This window comes from Neolamprologus multifasciatus, chromosome 5 (genome assembly GCF_963576455.1).
Source record: "Neolamprologus multifasciatus chromosome 5, fNeoMul1.2, whole genome shotgun sequence".
In the NCBI taxonomy this organism is placed as follows: Eukaryota; Metazoa; Chordata; class Actinopteri; order Cichliformes; family Cichlidae; genus Neolamprologus; species Neolamprologus multifasciatus.
The window spans coordinates 6,045,273-6,072,646 of NC_140443.1; the positions used below are offsets into that span (position 1 = coordinate 6,045,273).

Genomic DNA, 27,374 nt, shown 5'->3' on the forward strand with positions numbered 1-27,374 from the left:
TCAGGAACTCTCTCTGCAAGAGGGGGAGATACAGGAGAGGTGGAGGAAGATCTCAGCCTGGGCGTCTATTGTCTTATGTAGTCTGGAAGATGAGTGGATGATGGGGTGGGTGCAGTTTTCTCTGTTGTGGGGTTGAGTGGACTGCCCCGGGCTCTGTGGGGCCGGGCGGCGCCGCTGCGCTGGGCCCCGGTTCGGATGGGCCTGGGCCCCCCTTCCCTGGTGGGTCGCGGAGTATGGGGGTGCCTACTGGGGTCAGCGGGGGAGCTGGCCCCAGGGAGGGGTCACTTGCTCCTCCCTTCCTTCCCTCCCCATCTCCAGCTGCCTCCCTCTTCCCGCTCCACCACAACCACCCACACATGCAGGGCCTTGGAGTGGGGGTGTGTCACCAGGGTGCAGAGGAGGTAACCCCCCCCCCCCTCTGTCCCCTTCTGGCTGCCTCTGCCTCAATTTTATCCCGCAACTTAGACATTCACATTACTCACATTCTCATTACACATAAATATAGGATCTTGGGGGTGGGCACGCTACACGGAATCCCAATTACCATCAGGGTGTACACCTCACCCCCGGCGTCGTTGCCCACCTCTCAATTTTAAATACACGTAGACATTGAGGGCTAGCAGGAGGGACTATGCGCTTACCTGCTGCTCTCTGGCAGGTAGCTCCATGCCCTCCTGGGTTTTAAACGCACCTTAGAACACACATACATCAACACTACAATGAGCGGGTGGAGGGAGGTTAGGAGTCTTCTCTCACCCTCGTTCTCTGCTTTCTGCTGGAGCAGGGGGGCTAGGAGGAGGAGTTGGCCGTCCGACTGGGGTCCGGAGTGTGGGGCCTCCCTGCTGCTGCGGAGTCGGGGCGGTCTGCTTCTCCCCACTGCAGGGAAAAGGGTAACACAACCTGGGTCTGGGTGCAGTTCCCCCCTCCAGGGGCAAGGGTACCTAGACCCGGTTCGTAGAGTACGCTTGGGGAGTGTGATTGTGTGTACAGCGTCTCTTTATGTCTGTCTCCACGTTGGTTGAGTGTGGAGTAAGTGCATATGAGAGCATGAGGGTGGGAATGGATGTTTGTATCTGTGTGTGCCTGTATGTCTGTGTCTGTATGTCAGGTTGGGTATCAGATGCCACCTCTCTGAGGACAGCTCAGGCCCTCCAAGGTTTGGAGGCCTATCTCCCCCCACCACTTCCCCTGCCGGGGGCGGACTCCCTCAGACGTCGGTGCGTTGGTGGTTCTTTGTGTCCGGGGGTGGGCGTCCGGGTACACACCGGCTCACTCCTTGGCGGCTGCTTATCGGGGCCTGGAGCCTGGGGCTCGCTTGGGCCACTTCGGAGGTGGGGTGCCCCCGGCCTCTCGGCCTGGGGCTCGGTCACTCAGGCACAGCTGGCTGCCGGCGGAGCTCACGGGCACGTCACTGCAGCCCCCCCTGGCTTCTGCTCCGTGGCTGCTGGGTGACCCCTCATCTGGGACTCTCCTCAGCTCTTTCTGGGACAGTGGCGCGGCTGCCCCTCTGTTGGTCTTCCTTGGTCTCTTGTGTTCTGGGGGCCTCTGGATGTCTGGGGTTTTGATCTCCTCCATACCTGCTTCATGCCCTGGAGGACGGGGCAGTGGCCCCCCACACCCTCTAGCAGATCATTACATGAGGGAACCTTTTAAGAAAACAAGCGCGTCCATGCTCACAGGTGTACACACGGGTGATCACACACACAAACTACACCCTTTTTGGCTCCTACCTCAATGCACACTGTGCTGTCGATCTTACGTGCTGCACAATAATGTTTAATATTTAGTATTTACTGTCATATTCCCATATATCATTGTGATGTGGTTTATTGTATTACTCTCGTTTTCTTCTGCTTGTTTTCTTTTTTCTTTCTCAACAGGTGATCCAGGTGATCGATATATGTATTTTTTTTTTTTTTTTTTTTTTTTTTTCTTCTGCTTATTCTGTTGGTTTTTGTTTTTTGCCCTTCTCCCCCGTCCCTCTTCTCAACTGTTTTTCTTCCCCTCTTTCTTTCTCCCTTTTCTTTCCCCCAGTCAAGTCTGTCCCGTATTCAGCAAGTGAAAATAAAATAAAGAATAAAAGGTGAATCAAATGGACCATTACGGCAAAGCTGGGATGGTCAATTTGGTAAAGAAAATCCGTTGGGCATCTTTCTTCGCCTTTAGACAATAATTCTGATGGCAAAAGAACCAAACGGGACAGGCAAAAAAAAAAAAAAAAAAAAAAAAAAAAAAAAGGAAGTGAGGGTGCCATATCGCGCCATCGGCACTTCACCGGTAGCTGAAGTGTTTTGCCCAAGGACACAACAACCAAGACAGCTGTGGATCGAACCAGCAATCTTTCAGTTACAAGATGAGCTTCCCAACCCCCTGAACCACGGTCACCCCAATATATCTCGCACTTACCTTATCCTGATTTCTGTGACTTGCAAACATGTTATCTAGTGTTTGCATCTCCTTTAGGCTAGTTATAGAATTTTTATTTTTATTTTCCATTATTCAATCCATTATTTTGCACTATAAATGAATTAATGTCTGGAATTATGAATGTGCTCACATATGCATAGGGTGACACTTTAGTGCACCTTAAACATCTAAACCTAATGTATTAACTTAGTAAACACCTTTAGAGTGATTAACACAGTAACTAAACTTACTTTCAGCTAATGTTAAATGACCACAGTACTAGTTACAGGGATACCAGATACAGGGGTGAATAGTTATCTAGTATTTCTATTAGTTAGCATCGTCTGTTCGCGCACAACAGTCGCGCTAGCACAGTGAAAATCATAAATAAAATGTAGGTTCACTTCTGATGAACACCAGTAGCAACTATTTGAGTTTTGAGGGAAAATGCTCCATTACTCCAAACACTATTAAGCTCCAATCACACTGGCCTTTGAAATGGTTGATAAAAAATCACATATATGTTGCCTTCTAAATACACAGAAATTCACATTAAACTTAACTATTAATATTAACTATTGACATAGCTGCTGCAGGACAACCATTTAACTGCAAATTGACATAGAAGCTCAGCAACCTCGCTTTTATATATGAATATAACAAGAATACAACCACTTGAGGTGAGTCCCCAAGTGCAAAGAGACTCATCCTAGATGTGTTGTTGGTGCAGACTAACACAGATTGCCTGCAGCGTGCACTCTGGAGGCAATTGTAAATTATTTCTAAGCCAATCTCTCTGAAAGTGATAGCAGTCTGTCCAAGCTGGCCTGCAGCTGTTTAAAGACTCCCATTAGGTCCTGCCTCCCTGAAAATGGTGTCCTAGAGATCAATGGTGTTGCACAATCAATGTCCAAGCAACCAGTTAGTCGCCAAAAAACTTGTAAAAAAATCAGCGATTAGTTGCAAGGTGATTGCCAAACTATTTTATTCTAGAGTGATAGATCCTTTGAGTGCATTCATTTCTTGTATAGTAACTGCAGAGCCAGGTGAACAGTGTGAATGTTTCACTTCTTACAGACAAAATGACATGATGAACACCAAGTCTTTAAAGCCATGCAATGTAACCTGGATACTAGGAGCACAATATATGATTTACACTTCTCATATCCAGGCAGGTTATTTTTCTAGAGAAATCCCTAAAAAAAGGGGAAATAGGGAAACTGTTTGAGTAACCTGACCAAACAACTGCCATGAAATCATCAGAAGAATGACAGATCATAGAACCAGTGAGCAAATGGATATAAAGAAAAGCAAGAGCAGCTAGCGCTCTCTCAGTTGGAAAAAGTCTAAAATGCATCTGCTTAGATGCCAAAAATGGACTGAATGAGTCATAAATAGGCATCATCATCAAGCAGCTCAAACATATCGTGATGTATGTAGACTATAAATATCTTCAGGGTATTTTTCTAGGGACAAGCACACATATAAATCAGATTTAAAATGACAGCATAAATATATGTGGCTTTCATACAAATATTTTCACAATTTTGGAGGTTTGGCCACATTTTTCATGCACTGATTGCACATTAAGCAGAGATTGCAGGTTTTCTAGAATAGTATCATTTTAGTTTCACATATACAAACCTGGGAGCAACATAGTGGATACTACTTCAGCATCCTCCAACATATCAATAATGCAGCGTTGGAAGTCTTTACTGCTGTTAGACTGAAGATAGCTGTGGACACAGACAACAACAGAACAAAACAGACCTGTGTGTCAATCAGCTGTTGATTTCTGTTGAACTACATCGTGGCAGACTTGATATTAATGAAAATACCATTTTTTTTAATCTTTCATGTACATATTAGCAGCAAATAAAACAACAGTTTATTGATTTTCTCTGCGACATCATGTTTTAAAGGTTTCAAAAACTGAATAAATATGAGCACGTACAAAGAAAAAAATCCCTTATTACCAAAAGTCTTTTGGATTTTTTTCTTGAAATGTTCCAACTGATAAATTAATATATTCATTGATATGTGTGCAGCACAGATACCCTTTAAAGCATTTAAGCTGCTCTCTCGTGTGTGTATGTTTTAGTGCGTCTGTGTATCTGTGTTTGAATATGCGAACTGAGGGCTGGGCCATCTGCTCATCTTCAGTGGTGGGGAACATTTCCATCAAAAAGTTAAGAGTGCCAAACCGTCTGCCAATATCTAACACACAAACGCACACGCATGGACACACAAACACACCATACTGACCTCATCCAGGAGAGGCGGTCTTGCCAGAACTCATACATTATGTAACACGACTTTCCTGGGAGCTTCTGAACGGACACACTGACAGCAAGATCGAGACGAAAAGTAGAGTGGGGCAAGAAGAAGATACAAAGTGAAACAGAGTTTGCACTCAGCAGGGATGAAGTACACGAAAACTTTGAATCTTTTGAGGGATGTCATTAAAATTAAGCAAGACAAGCACAACATCAAAACCAAGTTCCAAAGTCTTTTTTTATTTATGTAAGCGATATAGTCACTTTTGAACCAGTAAATCGTTATTATTTTAGATGTAACTTGTATTATGCTGCTCACAGTTATGGACCACGTATACTGGCAATTGCTCAGTGCTCCAGCAGTTTTCACAGCAGCAGAGTCCCATGCTTTGAATCAAACATGCATTGCTTTTCCTGGAAACTAGCAAGACACTCACTGCATGTTGTCAGAGTGAGCTGAGGTGGCGTCAATGTAGCTCTTCAGAACTTTCCGGAAATTGTCCAGATTGACATCAGTCACTGACATCTGCCTCTGAACCAGCAGGATATTCTGTTGGCAATAAGACATCAGACAGAGGAAGGGACAAAAAAAGAGATTAAATGACCAAAGATCTCACTCTGTGTGTTTGTGCCCTTGTATGTCTGTCTTTGTGAGGACCTTTTTGAGATTTGTATGTTTAGGATGATGACATATGTTTAAGGTGGTCAGCTCTAGCGTTGGGGTTCACAATAGATTGTTAGAGGAGACGTTTACATTAGGTTAAGGGTAGGTTAGCATTTGGATATGGGGTTTAGGTTATGCAGTATGTGATACATTTGGTTACAAAAATTAAAAGTCAACGCAGGCATGAGGATAGATGGCATCAAGATGGATACTTTCAGAGCAAATATGTACTGATATCACCATCCATCACACCAGATGACAAATAAATTCAAAGTGTTATTTCACTTAGCATTACTCTCACTTCAGTAGATTTGGTTGTGATTGTGAATGTTACCAAAATTCTGGTTTTAGGCAAGGCAAGGCAAGTTTATTTATATAGCACAATTCAACAACAAGGTGATTCAAAGTGCTTTACAGAGACATTAGAAACAAAAACAAATAAAAAGCATGATTTAAAATTGATTAAAACAAGCAAACAAACAAACTAACTAATTAACAAACAAACAAAACAGTATATAAAATCAAAACAGATAAAATCAGAACAGTAGATAAAATCAGTAGTTAAATGTAAGTTTTGAAATTTAAGCTTAAAAGTGTGGATTTGGTGCTTTATTCAAATTTTTTAATGAAATTCATAATCATTTCACAATTTAAAATACCAGAAAGTGATTGCAGATACTGATACTAGAGCTGGGCTACAATACCTATGTTGCCATGACTCCTCAGTACTTTGCCACTTTCTTTATATACTGACAACAAGAGCTGAAGGCTTTTTATTCTGAAAACACATCTCAAGTTTCTTAAATGCTTTCCACGGCAGTCTATCGACTTTCAATAAGAGAGGAGAAAAAAGACCAAAAAAATCATTTTTGTTCCTTAGAGATTGATGTACCTGGGAACAATCCTGCAAATGGCAGCAAATCATTCTGGGCTTGAACTCAGGCCATGTTTACCATTTGGTCTGCCAGTGCACTGAATCAACATCCTCTCCACTTTTCTCTCCCAGCAATTTGAAGTTACAGTGAGTCCATCCTACAGCTCAATAAAATGGACGAATGTACACTGAGACATACCTTAATTCGAAATGTAATGTGCATCCAGTCAATGGAGTTTTTTTTGTCACTACCCGAGTCAGATGGAGGTGGATGGTATTGCCTATTATATAAGTTACAGTGCTCGTAATATTTAAAAGCGGATGACGCATACAGAATCCTTGTAAAGTAATTTCACTGTATTATTTTCTACCAAATGCGATTACTGCGTTTTTTCATTGTTCCAGAGAGCAAAAAATTGCTCTACATTGTCAGGTGAAAAATGATATTCAGCTCTAAGAGTTAACACATTAAAAAAGGTGAGAAACTTTTGTGATTTAGGACTAATGACTAAGACTCTTTGAACTTGTTACAAGCAGAAGATCTAAACTCCAACACTAAAAGAAGTCAAAAAGGAGACAATCTGCCAATTATACATCTTACAACAGACATTTACCTTTCTATTATTGTTATAAAAATTCTTATATAACTATCACCAGCTAACCTGTAACTAAAGGTTAAAACCTCATCATCTGTGCGTGTTTCTCTTATCTATTAATTGGATCTGGAGTCAGCCTTCTTTTGTCCAGATGTTACCTTTTCAAATCAGACAATTTAGAAATGACTCTCTCTTATTCTTGATTCAATAAGAAAGTGTTGAGAAAACAAATCATCTGTCACAGTCTGGCTGGGGCAGACTGTATGTGTTTGCAAAAGAGGACTCAAACGCAGACCAAAAACTGAACGTGGTGTGGATTTAACAAAAAACAAGCCGTTTATTGAGGCTAGCAAAAAGGGTACAAACAAAAGGGCATTGGTGAAACTAAACAATAACCTAAACTGGGTGAACTAAAACTAAACATGAAAAAACCTTAAACATGGTGAACTGACATAGATACCTGAAGTTGTGACATGAATGAGCAGGGGAGACTTAACAGGGGTTGGAAGACACAAGGGGAATCTAATAACAAAGAACTATAAAAACTCATGAGCTTAATCATATAAACATCCAAATAAACTAAACTCAAAACACTGGGTCATAAGACCCAGGATCGTGACAGCATCACAACTTGCTTTTTAAAATTTTTCCTGTATAACATTTTATCAATTACACAAAACAAAATACACGATTGATTTGAATGACTGGTAGCAGTTATTGTAGTATTATAAACTTCATGAGATGGGATAGAGAAAAAAAAACCCAAGATGATCCAATTCTGTATATCCATGTATTGTGTTTATGTTGAGTAATGCACATACGAGAAAAAAATATTTGCTATTCAACTAGAGCTGTTTTAATGAGCAGAGGTCAATCAAGATACTGTTAGTATAGACAGAGTCATCCTGTAAAGCTGCAGTGGCTTCAGCCACAAAAATATCATATTTCAGAATTTGTGGCACAAACAATAAAAAAAACAGTATGCAAACAGTTTTTTTTATTGTTTGTGTGTTTTTTTAGTGACAAAAACGTAAAACTTCACCTTGAAGTCCTGTACCAGCCTATAAGGAGGTCACAAGAAAAATACAAAAATTCTGCTTCAGTGCTGACTTACAGACTTGTATGTACTGGCCAGTGTGTCCTCCTTAAGTGGCTCCAACTTGGGACTCTGAAAGAAGAAGGTAACAGATAAGAGAAGAAGTTAATGTCTCTCAGTATTAAAGATCAGTTTAACTTAAAAAAAATAAATAAATCAGAGTGATACTTGAAACAAAGCTAAACTCCCATATTGCATTTACAATAATAAAAAAAGTAAAAGGTTACTTTGGCATTTTTAATTATATTATTATAGTTTTTAATTATATAACAATGCAGAAGTTATAAAATGAACAAAAAATACACCAAATAACCTCATTTACACATTTATTTGCACAGGTGTCTAAGAACTGATAAATAGGATACATTTTTTTTCCACAGTGCACGATCTGATTTTTCTTCGGTTTTATGTAATTTGTCGCAATCTTTCACAACAGCTACTTTTCCAAAACAGGGTAATAAAGGTAACAAGTAGAGAATAGAAAATCTATCACTTTCAATTTTTGGAACCATATCCTAGTGATGAATGTAGTCTATGAGAGTATTACGTTATTGATAATAAAATACAATAAATGAAAAAGAACAACAAGCTCTCTGTGATAAAGGTTGCGGTTCTTGTGTGTGCACATGTGCAAACACAGAAAACATGACCTGTGAAGCACAGACTCATTCTGCTGCATTTGAGAGAGCAGCGAATATGAGGGAGATGGACAGAAGAAGTGTGTGATGCTGGCAGCACTGAGGTGTGGGGATGGATATTGCACTCAGTACATCCTGCAGGTTATGAATTGCTTTGATATTGCTCTCTGAGTCTCTCTGAGTTGACAAAACTGAGGACAGGAGAGAGAAAAATGGTCCAAGTGAAAGGATGAACATTAGAAACCGTGAAAAACAGGAGTTAATAAACAAAAGAACAGACAGAAGAAAGGAGATGGAGCGTAAGATGAGGCAGTAGAGCGTGAAAAAGGGTTTGGGATGATGTAGTGAGAATGGGTCACATGATGTGATGTTTGACAGACAAAGACTGTAGACTTCCATTTAGAAAAGAAACATTTAGAAACATTTCTGATTGAAAATATACTCCATGTTTGGACTGTTTTTCTACATCTTTCTTGAAAGTAGGCACCTGGTTGCATACTGATAAAAAAAACAATATTAAATGGTCTAGTTGTTGTGGATTTCTTTTTTTTTTTTTTTTTTTTTTTGCCTGTCCCGTTTGGCTCTTTTGCCATCAGAATTATTGTCTAAAGGCGAAGAAAGATGCCCAACGGATTTTCTTTACCAAATTGACCATCCCAGCTTTGCCGTAATGGTCCATTTGATTCACCTTTTATTCTTTATTTTATTTTCACTTGCTGAATACGGGACAGACTTGACTGGGGGAAAGAAAAGGGAGAAAGAAAGAGGGAAAGAAAAACAGTTGAGAAGAGGGACGGGGGAGAAGGGCAAAAAACAAAAACCAACAGAATAAGATCGACAGCACAGTGTGCATTGAGGTAGGAGCCAAAAAGGGTGTAGTTTGTGTGTGTGATCACCCGTGTGTACACCTGTGAGCATGGACGCGCTTGTTTTCTTAAAAGGTTCCTTCATGTAATGATCTGCTAGAGGGTGTGGGGGGCCACTGCCCCGTCCTCCAGGGCATGAAGCAGGTATGGAGGAGATCAAAACTCCAGACATCCAGAGGCCCTCAGAACACAAGAGACCAAAGAAGACCAACAGAGGGGCAGCCGTGCCACTGTCCCAGAAAGAGCTGAGGAGAGTCCCAGATGAGGGGTCACCCAGCAGCCACGGAGCAGAAGCCAGGGGGGGTTGCAGTGACGTGCCCGTGAGCTCCGCCGGCAGCCAGCTGTGCCTGAGTGACCGAGCCCCCGGCCGAGAGGTGGGGGGCTCGGTCGCTTGGGCCACTTCGACCTCCGAAGTGGCCCAAGCGAGCCCCAGGCTCCAGGCCCCGATAAGCAGCCGCCAAGGAGTGAGCCGGTGTGTACCCGGACGCCCACCCCCGGACACAAAGAACCACCAACGCACCGATGTCTGAGAGAGTCCGCCCCCGGCAGGGGAAGTGGTGGGGGGAGATAGGCCTCCAAACCTTGGAGGGCCTGAGCTGTCCTCAGAGAGGTGGCGTCTGATACCCAACCTGACATATGGACACAGACATACAGGCACACGCAGATACAAACATCCATTCCCACCCTCATGCTCTCATATGCACTTACTCCACACTCAACCAACGTGGAGACAGACATAAAGAGACGCTGTACACACAATCACACTCCCCAAGCGTACTCTACGAACCGGGTCTAGGTACCCTTGCCCCTGGAGGGGGGAACTGCACCCAGACCCAGGTTGTGTTACCCTTTTCCCTGCGGTGGGGAGAAGCAGACCGCCCCGACTCCGCAGCAGCAGTTGTTGTGGATTTCTTTGATGACATGTATAATCTGAAATCATTTATACTTGTATATACCTATACCGTGTACAGCTGCCTTGAACCTGGCACTAGACGTGTTGTTTTTGGAATTGACTTTGGCCATAAAACTGTCAAAAGGACTAATTGAAATGATGGATGATAAAGGTCTGGGAAGAAAACCCAGAAAGTTATGTAAGACAAGTCCCGACGATCAAAAAGAGAACAAATATATGTAAGATCGACATATATGGATTGTTGAAAAACACTGACAAACATATTAAATTGATATTTGTAAAATTGGGAAAATACAAATAGTTTAAACTTAAAACCAAATAAGTGAAAAGACAAAGTTACCCAGCAACAGGAGGAGGGGTTATGGTCACCTATAAAACAAGGGTCAGATATGCCTCCCTCCACCTTATTCTGTCAGTCTTTGTGTGTCTCTGCTGTGTGTGCTCTGTGGTTTTCTTTACTTGCTTTGCTATGTGTTCTGTTCTGTATACTGTGATGTACTGTTTTGCTGTTCATATGATTCTGTTCAATGAATTCTGCTTCAAGAATTCTACTCTTTTCTGGAGGATCTATTTGAGTGGTTTTATTTTAATTGGATCTAAAAAGCTGGATCTCCACGTCATTGGCTGGATAATGTTTTTCATGTTGGCTTTAAAGTCCTGTGAGTATTTTATAGATGATGCTACAGAGACAACCACAAATCTAAAGAGCCGTTTTATTTCTCATTATAAGGGCTAATATTCTGTGGCTTGAAGCAAAATCATGTTTGAAAAAGGAATGCATTAGGGATTTCTATTTTGTACATTCTCTGCATAATTCATCACCGGTTGTTTAGTATAAAACATGTTCAGAAAAAAAGGAGTGGGAAGGGCTTTATTGTCCGATATATTTTTTAATTTCTTGGTTAATTCCATTACCGGTTCAACAAAGTTAATGGATTCAGTGATGATGATTGCTCCATATTTGTATTCACAGGAAGGTTATGCATTCATTTCTTCTGTCGGTGAACACCAAGACCAGCATAGCACAGAATGAAGGTGTTTTAGTCGTATTTGTTTAACCTTCAGAGATTCAATATATTGTCATAACTAACAAAGTGTTATTGTTTTGTACAGTAATTTTTAAAACAATTATAAGCTGCTGTCCAAGTTAAAAGACTTTGTAATAAATATAAATAACTATAGAGATGATTTGGACAGTAAAAGAGTGATTATGGTGGTATTTAGGGCTGGGTATCGTCACTGATTTCTAGAATCGATTCAATTCCGATTCACAAGGTCCCGAATCGATTCGATCCACGATTCGATTTAATTCGATTGATTCGATTCACTTCGATTTGAATCTGGGAAATTTTGACAGTCAGAAATATTATAATTCAGATCAGTACATTTACATATTTTTGTATCTATAAAAAGGAAGCTGACACACGCAAGACTTTATCAAAGGTGTGAGCATCACAGCAGATGCCTTTGTGTCAAAGTAGCTGAGGATAAAACACAGAAAAACATGAAGGCGATTTTCCTGGCCTGGGATTTTATAAAAAATATTCTGCAGTACATCAAAAACGAAAGAAAACCATTAATCAACATATGAACATTACCTCTGAAGTTACAGCGGTAAGCGTTTTGCATTTTGCATAATTTTAAAAAAGTTTACATTTGTTCAGTATTGAACGGCAGAAATTAGGTTTTCTTTTCGGAAGTATATAAAACGGGAAAAAAAACGTCGGCCGACAGCGCTGTAAACAACGGTAGTCTTGTGCGTAACAAGCAACCAATAATGCAGAAAACAGTACAGAGAGAGAGAGAGAGAGAGAGAGAGAGAGCTGTGGTCGAAGCAAAACAGTAAAAGTAAGAGTGAATACATGACGATGTTTATGTGAAGCGTAGTTTGGATCTTCTTTTGCTGCTGGTTCGGTCAATATTGTTTGGAGAGACATCAAACTAACAGCTTCAGAATCATAAAGGGCGTGAACACAAAGCGCTGAACCGCCGACAGATCAGAATCAGTGAGCTGTCAGCTTTCAGCCCCGACCGTGAGAAAGGCGACATCTAACTGATTCTGATCCGCGGGTCGCGCTGTGTGTTTAAGTCTTTGTGCAGAATCCGTGTTCCTGCTCTCATTTACTGTCTTAGCTGTTTGGTGGTTGTTGAAATTTTGTGAGATTTCACCAGAGATTCTGGCATTTCGGGCAAAATACATTTATATTAAAAAATCGATTCAGGATTTTAATGAATCGATTTTACGTTATCCAAGCCAGAATCGATTTTAATCGATAAATCGATTATAAAAACCCACCCCTAGTGGTATTATCTACATGCATGCTGCCTCTTCTACACTTCACTGTTTACACTCTGTGTATCACAGTTCTTTGTTTTTCTCCTCAGTTTTGTTGTCCAGTACAGATCACTGTGTACCTTACAGTCTCGTTCCTTGGTCTTTATTAAACCTAGGGAAACAATAGCACTGGTATATTTTTATGTATGATATATGCACTTTCTTGTGTGCCATTATTTGCATATTGTCCACCAAGTTAGATATGATTGCTTGAGAGAAATTTATAATAGACTCGATACAACCACTGGCCTCAAGGGAAAATTGACCAGTTGGTGAATAGTTTCTGGAGGTTGGTGGCTGTTGCTAGGTGATATATAAGGTGCTGCACCAAAAACTTCCTTGTGACTACAGTTTGCCACGGTCATCTGTAGTTTACATGTTAACTAATTAGCAAAACTAGCAAATCGTGATGCAGACTGGAAACAGAGAAGGTTCGCCTTCAAAATAAAAGCTGTGGCACACAGCTGTAGGTATGTGTAGGTCCTCAGTCATCCAGGTCATGGTAATCTAAAGAGCTTGGAAAGGAAAGTGATTGGATTTGGAAGTTTCACGAAGATGTTTCGCCTCTCATGTGAGAAGCTTTTTCTAGTTCTATATCTGGGATCTCCTTAGATCACAGAGTTGTAGCCAACCACATTTCAAAAGGTGCAACTGTTCTTTAAAGGTCTTCATTTCTGGTTTGAGTCACACTTTAACAGTTCCACTCCCACTCGGAGAGAAGTTGGTGAGTGCTTGCAGCCAAATTGGCATCTTTCATGGTAATTACAAGTAACTGCAGCAATGAAGCAATTACTAAGAGGCTTTTGCTAACTGGTCAAGAAATACATGTTCTTCTTGTGTGACTGGCGGTTGTCAGGGTCTCTCTGACTTCCTGAAATGGACCTCTGTACTGTGTTGCTGGTGCTGCTTTAATCAAACCTGATAAAACTATTGTTAGCTGTGCAGACATTTTTATGAACAGAATTCCTAAAATGTTTTCTTGCAAACCGAGTTACCTTACAGTCTTGTTGACCGTGTGATCACATCCAGCTCATTAAAATGGAAAATGCAAATTTGAGGATTTAAAATAACAGTTATTAAACAAGTAAATGACATGACTGTGGCTATACAGACTTATAGTTTAAGCTAGCATCATGAGGGCTGAAAATCATTAAAATGCTCAAAAGATCCATTGCACAGAATTGTAGAAACTCAAGTTTGTGCTACTGAGATTTTAGCAAAGAACTAGAGCTAGTCACTGTGGGAGCAAATAACATACTTCAAAGTTTGAAAAGTGTTTTGCTGTCCACTCTAAAATATAGCCTACATAAGGAAAGTTCTCCTACCTGACACTCCAGTTTATCCAAAAGTTGCTGCAGCTTATTGATCTGAGAACACCAGTTCTCTCCATCTTCCATGTTGACACCTGGAAAAACACAGTGCTAAATCATCAGATTGGTTTTTGAGTAAGTGCATAGCTACATACAAAACAGATAAAACAGATTTGGATGGTCTGTTTGTACTATAAAATTGGGTTAGAATAGAGAATTCAACATTCTTTCTGTGTTCAAGACAAAGACATCTTGTCAAAGCAAAAATAAAGCACCTTGAGGCAAGGTTGTTGTAAATGTGGCACCTCATAAATAAAATTGAATTGAATAAAATTGAATTGAATTGAAATTCAAAAGGATGAAGGATTCAGGATGCAAGAACATTTGAAAGAAGGCATAATACACCCCTGACATTGAAAATACTGTATCTGAAAACAGAGTAAAGGCTTGCTGTTTATTTTAAATCTCATTCTGTCTTTTCAGAATTACAAGTTTAGTCTATCAATAATAGTGAATAAGAAACAAATGAGGGCAAACCTAAAGAATATGTTAATATTATCTTGGTCGGTGAAAACTTGAGGGAATACTTACTGTCTGCACTTATTATGCCTAACACAAACGGCAGTAATGAGGATAATACTTGTCTACAACACAGAGCACAATGTTCCTCAGGTACAAACGATACGAAGTGCACCTCTTTATTGTTAAACTTTTGTAAAAACTATAACATTTATACTGTTGCTAAATTACTGTACTCTGGCAGAGTTAGCAGATTTTAAGATAACCTTGATGTATTTACAGCATGTAGCAAATATTAAAGAAAAAAACAACAATATTTTCCAAGATGTTGTTCTTTCCAAATCCTGTGAATATGCATAAATTCAGCCTGATGACAAATGTGTTACAGTTAAACCCCGTTTGCAGCGTTTGCCAATATATTCCATCCTCCGCCCTGAAAAAAGTATTAAAACACATCACTGTGTGTTTTGGTATTGTGATGAAAAATCTTTATATTGAATCAGTCATAATACAGAACTTCCAACTACTGTGCAAGCTTATTAGAAAATAATCTGTAGCAAATTATCTTCTTTTTGGGGCTGCTCCCATTAGTGGTCGTCACAGCGGATCATTTGTCTTCATCTCCCTCGCATCCACTTCTGTAACACCAACTCTCTGCAGCTCCTCCTTGACTATATCCACGAGTCTTCTCTCTAGTTTTCCTCTTTTCCTTCTGCCGGGCAGCTCCATATCCAAAGTGTCTACTGTTCTTCTACATGTTCAAACTATCTTTGCCATGTTTCCAAACCACTCAACCTGATCTGACCTGCTGATATATTCATTTTGAAAATCTTAGCATCTTCAGCTCTGCCATCTCTGGTTCTGACACCTGTGTTTTTGTTAGTGTCACCTTTTCCAAACCATACATCATGGCAGGTCTAACGACCTAACTTTTTCCTTTCACTCTTACTGCTATCGTTCTGTCACATCTCCATCCACCCAGCCTGCCCCCTCGTGTATTCTGACCACAGGTATTTAAACTCATCCACCTTCAATACTTCTACTCCTTGTATTGTCACATTTCCTTCTCATTCACACTCTCATCTGACTTTCCAGTTCATACCTCCATCTCTCCAGGTCCTTTTCTACCTTCTCCCTAATCTCAATAAAGATCACAATGTCATCTACAAACATTATAGCACATGGAAACTCCTGCCAGTAGTCATCTGTCATCCTGTCCATCACCACTGCAAACAAGAAGGGTTCAGAGCTGATCCCTGATCTAATCTCACACTCTTCTTGAACTAAACTGTCACTCTTACCGCACACCTTACCACCGTCCTGCTGTTCTCATACATTCCTGGCACCACCCTCACAAACGTCTCTGTCACTCCTGACTTCCTTATGCAGTAGCCTACCACAGTTCCTCTCTGTGGCACCCTATTGTAAGCTTTCTCTAGATCCCAAGAGACAGAAAAGAAACTATTTCATGTTGTTTGAGGAACTACATAGTTTATAGGTTTTTGTTCTTTTGATTTTTTAAGCAATTCCACAAATGCATGACAAGTAAAAACAAATTGGTCTTGTGTTGATAGACATAACCAGAGTAAATGAGAGCAATATTGTTATAACCCCAGCAGGACCTGCTGTAATATTGCCCCCAGTGGGTGGGCCTTGCTCTCCAGCCTTAGGTGCCATCCTTGAGTGCAGCTGATTCTACTTGGCAATTAGGCCAGAGTGCTTAAGGCTGGCACTAGAGAGGAGAGCCCTAGTGACAGTCTGCCTTTTTGTTTTGCAGCTTGTGAGCTGTGTATTACTGCTGCTTGCTTCTGTTCTGTGAAGAGGAGAGTTATTGGCCATTTAACCTTTTTTTACTTCTTTAATTAGTTACCAACATCTGGGTTTTGTAATTTTTTCTTTCCTTTGATGGTGCAAGAAGCTTGTCTGTCTCTTTTAGTTTAATTATTAATAAAATAATTTATTTTGTTGCCAATTTTGCCTCTTTGTCTCCTTTTTTCAATATGGTTACATTGCGTTACATTCCCACATCTCTTGGTTATTTATGGAAACATAAATGTCCAAGAGATTATTGTTCGGATCTTTCAGCTGACACTGAAAGATCACCTAATACTTTGTTGATTTTGTTTCATAAGAAATTGTTATCATTATTATTAAGTTACAAATACTGCACCTAAGCGCTGGTGGCAAATGACTGAGAAAAAAAAGGAAGCCGATAAGTTGACGTCTGGTGTTCCCTTCTTTTGCTACAGACAACAAACAATTTAAAAAGACCGTATTTCACTTTTAGTAATTTAAGTCTAAGGAGTGGGCCATTTATATGGATACACCGTAATAACATGGGAATGGTTGGTGATATTAAAGTACTGTTTGTGGCACATTACTATATGTGAGGGGGCAAACTCCTCAAGATGGGTGGTGACCATGGTGGCCATTTAGAAGTCGGCCATCTTGGATACAACTTTTGTTTTTCCAATAGGAAGAGGGCCATGTGACACATCACACTTATTGGTAATGTCACAAAAAAAACAATGGTGTGCTTGGTTTCAACGTAACTTTATTCTTTCATGAGTTATTCACAAGTTTCTCTTTGTTCACAGCCATTGACATGTCGAAGAGGTTAACACGTGAGGAGCGGATTGAAATTGTGTTGATATCTGGTGAACGCAGTAACCGGGTCATTGCAGCAGATTTCAATGCAAGACTCCCTACGAGACCACCCATCTCCCATGCTACAGTTAGCAAACTGCTTGCTAAGTTTCATGAAACTGGTTCAGTGTTGGATTTTCCAAAATGTGGATGCAAGAAAACTGTCACTAATGAAGAAACATCAGTGGCTGTCCTAGCTTCATTCAGCAAGAGCCCACAGCGTTGCACTCGCCGCATTCAGTCAAACATCCCTTCGGCGGATATTAGCTACTCACAAATGGCACCCTTACAAACTCCAGCTACTGCAGCATCTCAACGAGGATGACCCAGATCGGTGCACAGAATTTGCAGAATGGGCAAAACAAAAACTGGAACAGGACCCTCAGTTCACGCAGAAGATTTTGTTCAGTGATGAGGCAAACTTTTATGTGAATGGTGAAGTTAACAAACAAAACCACCGCTATTGGTCTGACACTAACCCACATTGGATGGATCCCTCCAAGAAGTGGTTTGGTGTGGTATATGGGGCACAACGATAGTGGGTCCATTCTTCATCAATGGAAACCTCAAGGCCACTGGATATTTGAAATTGCTACATGATGATGCGTTTCCCTCTTTATGCACTGAAGCTGGCACGTTCCCTGAGTTTTTCCAGCAAGATGGTGCACCACCACATTATGGGTGCCAGGTCCGAGCATTCCTAGATGAACAGTTTCCTGGAAAGTGGATTGGTCATCTTGGGCCAGTTGAATGGCACCCAAGGTCTACCGATCTGACCCCCTTAGACTTTTATCATTGGGGTCATCTGAAGGCAATTGTCTATGGTGTGAAGATACGAGATGTGCAGCACCTGAAACTACGGATACTGGATGCCTGTGCTGGCATTTCTCCTGCAGTGTTGCTATCAGTGTGTGAAGAGAGGGAGAAGAGGGTTGCATTGACAATCCAACACAATGGGCAGCACATTAAACACGTTTTATAAGTGGTCAGAAACTCATGAAAGAATAAAGTTACGTTGAAACCAAGCACACCATTGTTTTTCTTGTGACATTACCAATAAGTTTGATGTGTCACATGGCCCTCTTCCTATTGAAAAAACAAAAGTTGTATCCAAGATGGCCGACTTCTAAATGGCCACCATGGTCACCACCCATCTTGAGGAGTTTGCCCCCTCACATATACTAATGTGCCACAAACAGGACTTTAATATCACCAACCATTCCCATGTTATTACGGTGTATCCATATAAATGGCCCACCCTGTACTTTGTTGTTCCTCTTACCCATGGTCAGGATGCCAGTGCAGGGATCTGATGGAGAGAGGCACAGGTTATTATGGACCCTGCGACCACAGCGCCTGCCATTTCTCTGTATTGCTGTCAGCTCTGGCGCCTTTACTTCTCTCCTGCCATGACAGCAGTGGAAATCCAGCGAGACAAACATCAGAGAGAAAGACAGCAACTGTCAGAGCAATGTGGGAAAAAACTCTTAGAATATAGCAAACAGGGGAAGTCACATGGGAAAATATGAAGCATATAGAGAGCGAAACATTGGAAGGAATAGAGAAGATTGAGGGGCCAGAGAATGCAAAGAGAGGAAGAAAAATATGTGGAGAATGATACATTAATAATTGATTCCAATCAGAAACTGAGATAGGTTATGTATGATGCAAGAGACACAGCATAATCAATGGCACGAAGACACACAAAGAGACATCCAGAATAGAGGTGAAAACAGCTTATTATCCCACAGGGTAAAGATTGAAGGGGGACAGACACTTACACCTTTCCTCAATCACACATATGCACACACACACACACATACTATCGATATCTCTGTTATAGATGGAAAAGCGTTTGCTGTGCTAAATGCAGAGTGTCAAGGGCAGGATGTTAAGCACTCTGTAGTCATGAGGGTGTGACAATCGAGATAGCGTGTCTGTGTGTGTGTGTCTGTGTGAAGACTTTGATTTAGTTATGTATGTGTGTGTGGCTCTCTGTGTGCCTAAATGCTTCTGCGCATTTGTTTGTACTTGGTAGTGTGAGCCAGTGTCTCCCTCCTTTTGTTGTGTTGTTATGTGTGCACGTTAATACGTGTGTCTGTGTCTGTGTCTATGTGTGTGTGTGTGCAGCATCATGCTGACAGCGCAGAGGGAGTGCATTGCTAGGAGGTTATCACGCTGAGAACAGCCTGGAGCCCAAAGGCCACTGCAACCACCATAAATCTACTGCAGTGAAGCAAAGGAGAGAGAAATAAGCTGTTTGTTGCTTAACTCAATATGTCTCTAATTTTGCCACTCACACACACACACACACACACTCACTGTGTCTGTCCAAATCTATATCTGCTTGAGCAATATTAAAAGTGTCTGACCAAAAAGCTCCACGTTGTGTTCATTTGTACAGGCCTCCTTTCCTTTCTCCAATTCATCTTAGGCTCTCTGCATCATTCTGCTATCCACTTCTTTTTTCTGCTTTGCTTTCTCTCTCTTAGTGAATTACTGTCTATATATGTCACTGCTACCAATATCATCCTTTCGCCTTGTTCCCTTGCTCTGCCTCCCCCAGTCAACTCTCAATAATTCACCCTGGCTATAATCACGCTATTATCTTCAATAATGCCAGCGTGGCACCCAGAGGTAAGAAAAGAGACAACCCAGGCTGCGATTAGCGCTACCAAATTATTTAGCCATGAAAAATGTAGAAAAGTATCCTTATTATTTTAAATGAGAACAGTTAGTGTTGCCAAAGCATTAGTCATAATCTTGACCTGTGCTGACACAGACTTCTACTCATTAAAAGCCTAGATGGATCGTGTTTCTGAACATCTTATATGGTACATTTCCTGCATCAAAGATATCCAGCAACCTTTTTTAAGAACTTTAGATATTTAAATAGTAAATTTCAGAAAAATGCGTACGGTAACTCCAGTAACTTGTTGTTTTCCCAAATTCTTAATTGGTGACAGCAGTTTAGTTGTGTTTTTATTCCATGACCTTCATTCAGATTTAATAAAAGCATTAAGGTCTTTGACAGAAATTCTGAATTTCAAACAGTCTACCTATTAGTGAGGCATCTGTTTGAAAGCCTGTGAGGATATAGTAAATTCAAAGCTTTCTGCTCAAGGGCATGTGTTGAAAGAAAGCTTCATGATACAGCATTGATTAAGTGAATTTCTTGCTTAAACGTATTGCTTAGACCAATGCTAACTGTTTTGTTTTTCATACCTGGTTGTGCTAATAATGAATTATGGACGTTTTCTGTTGACACAATTTAAAAATAGTACACATGTGTGTATTTCTTGAAGCAGTTTGCATTAGCAGTAGTAGTCTTGAAATGCTGTGGTTGAATATTTTTTAAAGAGAGATTATAAAGTGAGATATTAGCAAAACATTGTTGAATGATTACAGTTATTATGGTGCACTGTATATAAAAATATAGGATTATTATATTAAATTACACAGAGCTTCATGCTACGACAGAATGCAAAGTCTAGCAGAGAAATCATCCCTCCAGCATGAGTCATTTTTCTCCTTCAGCTAACAAATACGCTGGCTTATACCACACCTCACTAAGCAGTATGAACATATATGCAGCATTTCCTCTGTTAGATCCATCATTGCCACACTGTATAGACTGGAATGAGTTCTTAGATGTGTTTTATTCATTTTAGTTTGGACTGTCTGCTGCACATCTCAGTTGGGCTGAACTTATATAACCACTGCATTAAGAAAAACACAAACAAAAAAACCTTTAAATGTTCTCCTTTCCTTTAGTGTAAAAATCATTCTTGAAAAACAGCCGAGGAACGTCATAAGAATGACGCAAGCTCAACAAATTCTAAACTCTGAAAAATCAAAGAGAAGCATCAGCACGTCCCCTCGGCTCAAGCAGCTTCTATGTGTTGTGGTAAGTGAGAGGAAAAAAGTAATACGCTTTTATGACTGATGATGCTTCAGGCTTCTGGCTCACATGTAATTAACAGTTCAGACAACAATTCTCATAGTGTGATCCACTCTGCAATAAAATACTTGGTACAAAATACAGTGTCACTCTCAAAAGTATGCACTGTGTTTCTACATACTTTGCAAATCCATCCAGTGGGCAACAAAAGACCCGAGTTTAGGACTAATTCTGACAACTCTGTCATACCTAAACCACCGACCGTGTTCCAATCTACGTATAAAAGTAGAAGCAGAATCCTTAATTAACTGAAATTAAAGATTTACAACAGTAAAATTACATTTAAAATATATGCAGCATAGAAAAGCATGACTGTACTCCATTTCTGTGCAGTGTTGCAGCAGAATTTTAGAGTTCTAAGAGTTAAAATTCTACATTTTCATTAGAACAGCATCTATGAAAACAAAAAAAAAAACAAGGTAATCCTTATACCTGAGTTTAGCATTACAGCACCAGTCATCAGAAATGCTGTTGCTCATAAGTTCTCTACTTAAATTATGAATAAGACTTTAATAGTATGGAAACAGTGTTGAACAAAATGTAACAAATAACGGATAACACAAAATACTGTATCACATAGTGTACTAACGGGGCAGGGCTGCTCTGCTCTTCCACAGCCTCCATGGCACACTGCAGGGACCTCTGTAAAGAAAGCAGCTGACTGGATGTCTCCCTTAGCATGAATCTGGTGACAAACTGACCCAACACGCTGGCACCTTGGTACTCCTGAGAAAGAGAGCGACAAACAGAACAAAGGGTTAAAGGACAAACTGCTCAAACCAAAGCGCAAAGAAAGGAAAAGCAGCTCTGAGACAAGACACACCGCACAGAGAAGGAGAGAGAGCGATCATGTGATAACTTCTCCAAAACAACTGCAGGCGCTTGTGAAATGTGTGACAGCTGCAATTAAATGGGCTAATTAATTCTCAGAACACATACATTATTCAGAAGTGTGTATTCAAATTCCAAGGTGGAAGAACTTTAATAGGAGACATAATTGCTGCTCATGTCCCCAAACACAAATGTGATTACGCATTCTCAAAGGAGACATAGTCACGCAATGTGCGAGTGAAGTAACATTGCATAGCTCATTGTCAAAACTTGCGATGACGAGCCTCTACTGAAAAAGCATCATGGGATTAGCAGTCCAAAGCACTGACAGACCACAGCTGCTAACCAGTGACTGCACAATCGTCTGGGGGTTTACCCACTTCAACAGCTTTAAAGAAGAGGCCAAATAGAGGAGTTAGGTGATCTAATTAAGGCAGGTTCCATAATTATTCAGAACACACTTCCTCCACTCTTCTCATTTAACAACTCCTATTAAACTTTAAAGCCCTGACTCATAGCTGTTACCTCAAGCAGTCAAACATTTTGTCAGCTCTAGTTGAGCAACATAATAAGCAGGTACAGAAATGCTAGGCTGTGCAAAACCGGTACATATTATTACATGAGGTTTTTGGGACACACACACCGTAGGACATCAGGAGTATCAGGAGAATATTTGTAGCAGTTAGGACTGAAAATTGTAGACTGAACAAGACTTAAGGTCATGGGATTGCACTGCACTGATAGTCCACTGGTGCTACTCGGGACTTTGCAAAGCTTCTTTTTGCATAATTTTGCAGTGTCACTTGGTGACACTACAAGAAACTGGTGCTGTGTATGATTCCTGATTATGGCATGTGTGGTTGTTTTACCTAATAAACACAGAACATCTCTGCAGTCAGGCCAAGTATTAAAAACAACGAAATCTCTCAAGTAAAGTCATGGCTTGTGCTTCTTCCTCTTCATGGAGAATTGCCTTCCTGCTCTTTCTCTGTCTCTATCTCTTATTAATCTAATAGAACCAAAAAACTAAAAACCATCGCACACAACCAGACTACCTTCTTCCTCTTGCTCTAGTCTAAGCACTAAGGTACATCAAAACATCTTCTTCCTGCAGCAGTTTCTCATTAACCACTCGCACAATTTATAAGTCTCCTCATTTAATGCCCAGGAAGAGAGTGTGCATCCCACTATAGGAAGCTACTTTCTTAAAATCAAGGATACTATAATTGTTAAAAAATAAGACTGATTATGTGGATTGATTCTTCTGCTTGGACTGAACACAATCAAGGCCCATGGGACCCGCAGAACATAGGTGGGCAGACTGCTGGCTTAAATACTAATCAGTATTTAAGCAGTACTATAGCAGTGGGAGCAGTAATTGCTGCAGCAAAAAGGACCAAAAGTGCTGTGCTGCTGGACAGGAACAGAAATGTTAAGAAGTTCCCTGGAGTAAAAAAAGGGCAAGCAGTAACAAGGGGAAGTCAAGTCAACGATTTTAGTTACATGTTAATGCCGGTGCAGTACACGCTGAAGCTTTGACATGCAAAGTTAATAAACAGAAACAGCATCACAGTTGTGTCCAAAGTATCAGGTAGATTATTGTGTTATATAGGATATCTGTGACTCGTTTATAGTTAGGATATTGAGACAACACTGCTGTGTTTTGTGCAGAACGTATTAAGCTATTCTTGGGTCAAACTCCCCATCTGATTTATTTCTCAGCCCATCCCTGCCTGAAATATTTTTTTTATCCCTCTTTTGTTAATTCATCACTTCTGGGAGACTTAGTGCAGCAGTGGCTCCATCTGTGTACACGGGGGCTTCCTCTAATAGACAAGAATCAGCACGAAACTAAACAAAGGAGATTTATAGCACAAAAAAACCTAACTTGGTGAGTGTGTCTGTGTCTACTTGTATTACTTACATTGTGGGGATCAGAGATGGGCAGTAACGCGTTACTGTAATCCAATTACTTTTTTCAAGTAACGAGTAAAGTAAGGGATTACTATTGCAAAAACGGTAATTAGATTACCTTTCTCGTAGGAACGCTGCGTTACAGCGTTACTAAAACCGTGATTTTTTTGCGAGAATGTCTCATGACAGTGACGTAAGCGAGTGCGACATTCGTGGATCATATATCGAGTGCGGGAGAGAGTATGAGCGTGCAGCGTTTAAAGCGTGGAAGTACTGACCTTACTTTGAGTTTGATTCCATAAAAAGTGACAAAAACATTAGTGTCCGTTGTGCATGGGAAGAAAACGTCTTTTTACAACGAAAAAAACCCCTAAACTTCCAAGCAAGCACCGAGTAGCTACGACGTAATGGGAAACTCACAGAGAAACTCGTGGATTCTTCCACTGACCGCGGCACACCTGCACCAGGGTAAACCTCCGCCTACCGCACTCCTGCTTTACAGGTGAAAATAGAGCAACAGGACCGCTAGTCTTTGATTTTATTTATTTTCTGCTGTGTTTTACTTGCATCTATTTGAAAGAGTGAGTGTAAACACAAAAAATATTATTTTATGTGCTGGAATGTGCAGAAAATAGGTTTAAATGTTAAACAAATTTCTTCCAGTCAGAGAATGTTGCATATAATTAAATTTTTGCTTGATGCATAAAGTTAAAAGATTAAAACTAATAAAACAAGTTTTAAAAAGAGACTTTTCCATTTGATTACATTTTGTATGATGGATTATGCAGAAAAAGTAGAATTGGGCTGAAAGATCTATCGCTTTATCACCTATTCAGGTTGTAAATCGTGTTTTTAAAAAGTAACTAAGTAACTAAGTAATTAATTACTTTTGAAAATAAGTAATCAGTAAAGTAATGGGATTACTTTTTTGGGGAAGTAATCAGTAATTTGTTACTGATTACTTTTTTCAAGTAACTTGACCAACACTGGTGGGGATTGGTTTGGATACTCACGTTATGTAGGCCAACGTCCTTTAAGGTAAAGAAATGTCCCCTTAATGCAAATCAGTATATTATAAGGTGAAGACTCAGTTTGAGGTTTTAATAGGAGATAGGATAAACCCTGTCAAAGTGTCCTAACCTTGTTACATAAAATTTGGTAAATATCCGTTCACCGACTCATTCCACATTTTTGTGTTTCGGGGTTTGGTGGTATTTTCCAAAGTGGGACCAAGGATAACGAGACCACAGGTAATGTAAGTCAGTGTGAATCATCTGAATTGGTAAAAACTAATTGCTTTCAGCCCTGAGTTTTTCTTGCTATTACCTGCATGGTGCATGTATTACATTTGAGACTACATCCAACCTGCCAGCTCTTAAATACAAAGTCTGTGTGAAGCCCAACTTCCAATGTGAGAATAGTGCAGTCATTTCAATAATCTGTTGAATTCAGAGCTAGCGAGTGGTGGCCATGTGGTCTGCCAAAACTAAGACAGATTCACATAAAACTAAATGGTTCATAGCATAGCTTCACATGCTTTGGTGAATTCTTACCTCTTTAGTTTTATCCATTGCCTTTAAGATGGCAATATTCAGGCTCTCCAGAGCTGAAAGGACATTAAGATACTCTCCAAGGTGCTGAGAAAAATAGTCTAACAGGGAATAGCAAAAAAAACTGTCAGTGTCATTACAACACGGAATATGAACACGAATAGTCATCAAACATTAATTTTAACGTTTAAAAGTTGGAGACAAGCTCTAATATGTTGCCATGACAGACTCCAATTAAGAGACGACGACGACTACAGGAGCGAGAATATAATGAATGCACAATACGTCAGCGACACTTAGCGCTCCCCATTTCGTGAAATTGAGTTTTTTTCTTTAGTAATTTTAATAAGACAGTGTTATAAGATATCGCATTCACTCCTGTAGTGTTAATGATAGCAAGCGTGAAGATTCGTTTCATACCAGACAGCACCGACTGCTGTAAAGAAACTCCTACACATTTTAATGTTTATGTCACAAATGAGCTCACGTAACTGCAAAAGCAGTGTACCGAGGCGTATTTAAAGTGTCACGGTAAAAAGGCTGCGCGAGGAAGGTTCACCAAATTATATATGATAGAGCAAGAGTAAAGCAAAGAAAAAGCTCAATAGTAATTAGCTCTTGATTCTTATTTAAAAACTTGATTTTACACTAGCTAAGAGTATGAGTGATATGACACACAGTTAACAATGTGATCCAAGGTGAATGGATTGGTGGCAGCCTTTACACTCCCCTCAGTTACATTCATTTATGTTGCATTACTGGATTTTAAACCATTAATCAGAAACAATTTGGTCTAAAGAATATAGAGCGGTGGCTGACAGATGTTCACTGAACTACATATGAGATAAAAGAAGCATTCTGTTATGGAAAAACAGTCAACTTCTGTTGATGTCAGATGCAAAAGATGCCATTCCCATTCAATAAATTATGCAGAAGTTTTATTCTGGGTACAAGTCGTATTTACCGGTCTCTGTCCTAGTTCTTAACTTTATTCAGGTCATCAGACACACATGTATTTTTAAAGTGATTTAAAAAATAGGCCAATAGATCACTACTATATATATCACTACTACTATGTACTATATAACAATATCGATATTACTCTTACTGTATGTCTGTAAATTTTAGGATACCAGCACCTGGTTGACTTTCCACACAAGAAGGTCTACTAATAGGGAAACATGACTTTTTACCAGATTTTGCTCAGCAGTACCTAAACATGTCAGACGACACATTCAAATCAAACTAAATCACAAATGCTTTTGATATATATGACTTAGTTGTGTTGCTTGTTTGGCGTGCGCAGAAAACACAGCAAAACCTGCAAAGCCTCTAACTTTATACAATGCTTTCATTTGAAAATGCAAATTTCCCAGAGTTTTTAAACTGTTGCTATGAAGTTACTCATGAACACTAATAATAATTTTAAAAAAGAATCTAAGGATAGGGTAACACAAGCACTTGTCAGTAACTTTTATGATAGGAGTTATACAGAAATCAGAGTAAGCACACTCCAACCAACCTGATAGCTTGTCAGTGTCCAGATTGCTGCGGAGCAGAACATAAGAGAGAAGCAGGGAAGATACAGAGAGTTAATTAGGAAAATTCAAAGTTATGTAGCTCTTCATTTCTGCTTGATGAGTTTGGTGTGACTTTGTGTGAATATAGTTAATATGATAGACACACACAACCATTAAAACCATATAAATCACACATGTGCGCAGCATGTTAACCTGAAATGTTTATTCTCCTTAGAAATGATGTCTTCTGCATTTTATCATTATTTAAAAGCTTAGACCATTATCTGTTTTACTTCTCCCACAGTGGTAAAAACATTGAAATAAATACGTCTTTGTTTACTTTTCATAGCAAAAGGGTTTACATTTAATGAGAAGTTATTCTCTTTGATAAAGACCATTACTATGTGAAAAATTCCCCTGTTGTTTTAATGACATTTTAAAGACTGAATCAAGCTGGAA

The 27,374-nt window shown here is 40.0% G+C and overlaps 1 protein-coding gene across 1 annotated transcript in view; it reads right to left on the reverse strand.

The window, feature by feature from the left end:
* The window catches only part of necab3 (N-terminal EF-hand calcium binding protein 3), a 53,316-nt gene that overhangs the window by 9,798 nt on the left and 16,144 nt on the right, over positions 1-27,374 (reverse strand). The window contains exons 4-12 of the mRNA XM_085159371.1: positions 26,918-26,943; positions 25,399-25,496; positions 21,690-21,826; positions 18,422-18,543; positions 13,990-14,069; positions 7,931-7,984; positions 5,120-5,232; positions 4,672-4,749; positions 4,051-4,142 (exon numbers count right to left, since the gene is read on the reverse strand). Coding sequence (XP_085015497.1) covers positions 4,051-4,142; positions 4,672-4,749; positions 5,120-5,232; positions 7,931-7,984; positions 13,990-14,069; positions 18,422-18,543; positions 21,690-21,826; positions 25,399-25,496; positions 26,918-26,943 — 800 coding nt within the window. The remainder of the gene's footprint in view (positions 1-4,050; positions 4,143-4,671; positions 4,750-5,119; positions 5,233-7,930; positions 7,985-13,989; positions 14,070-18,421; positions 18,544-21,689; positions 21,827-25,398; positions 25,497-26,917; positions 26,944-27,374) is intronic.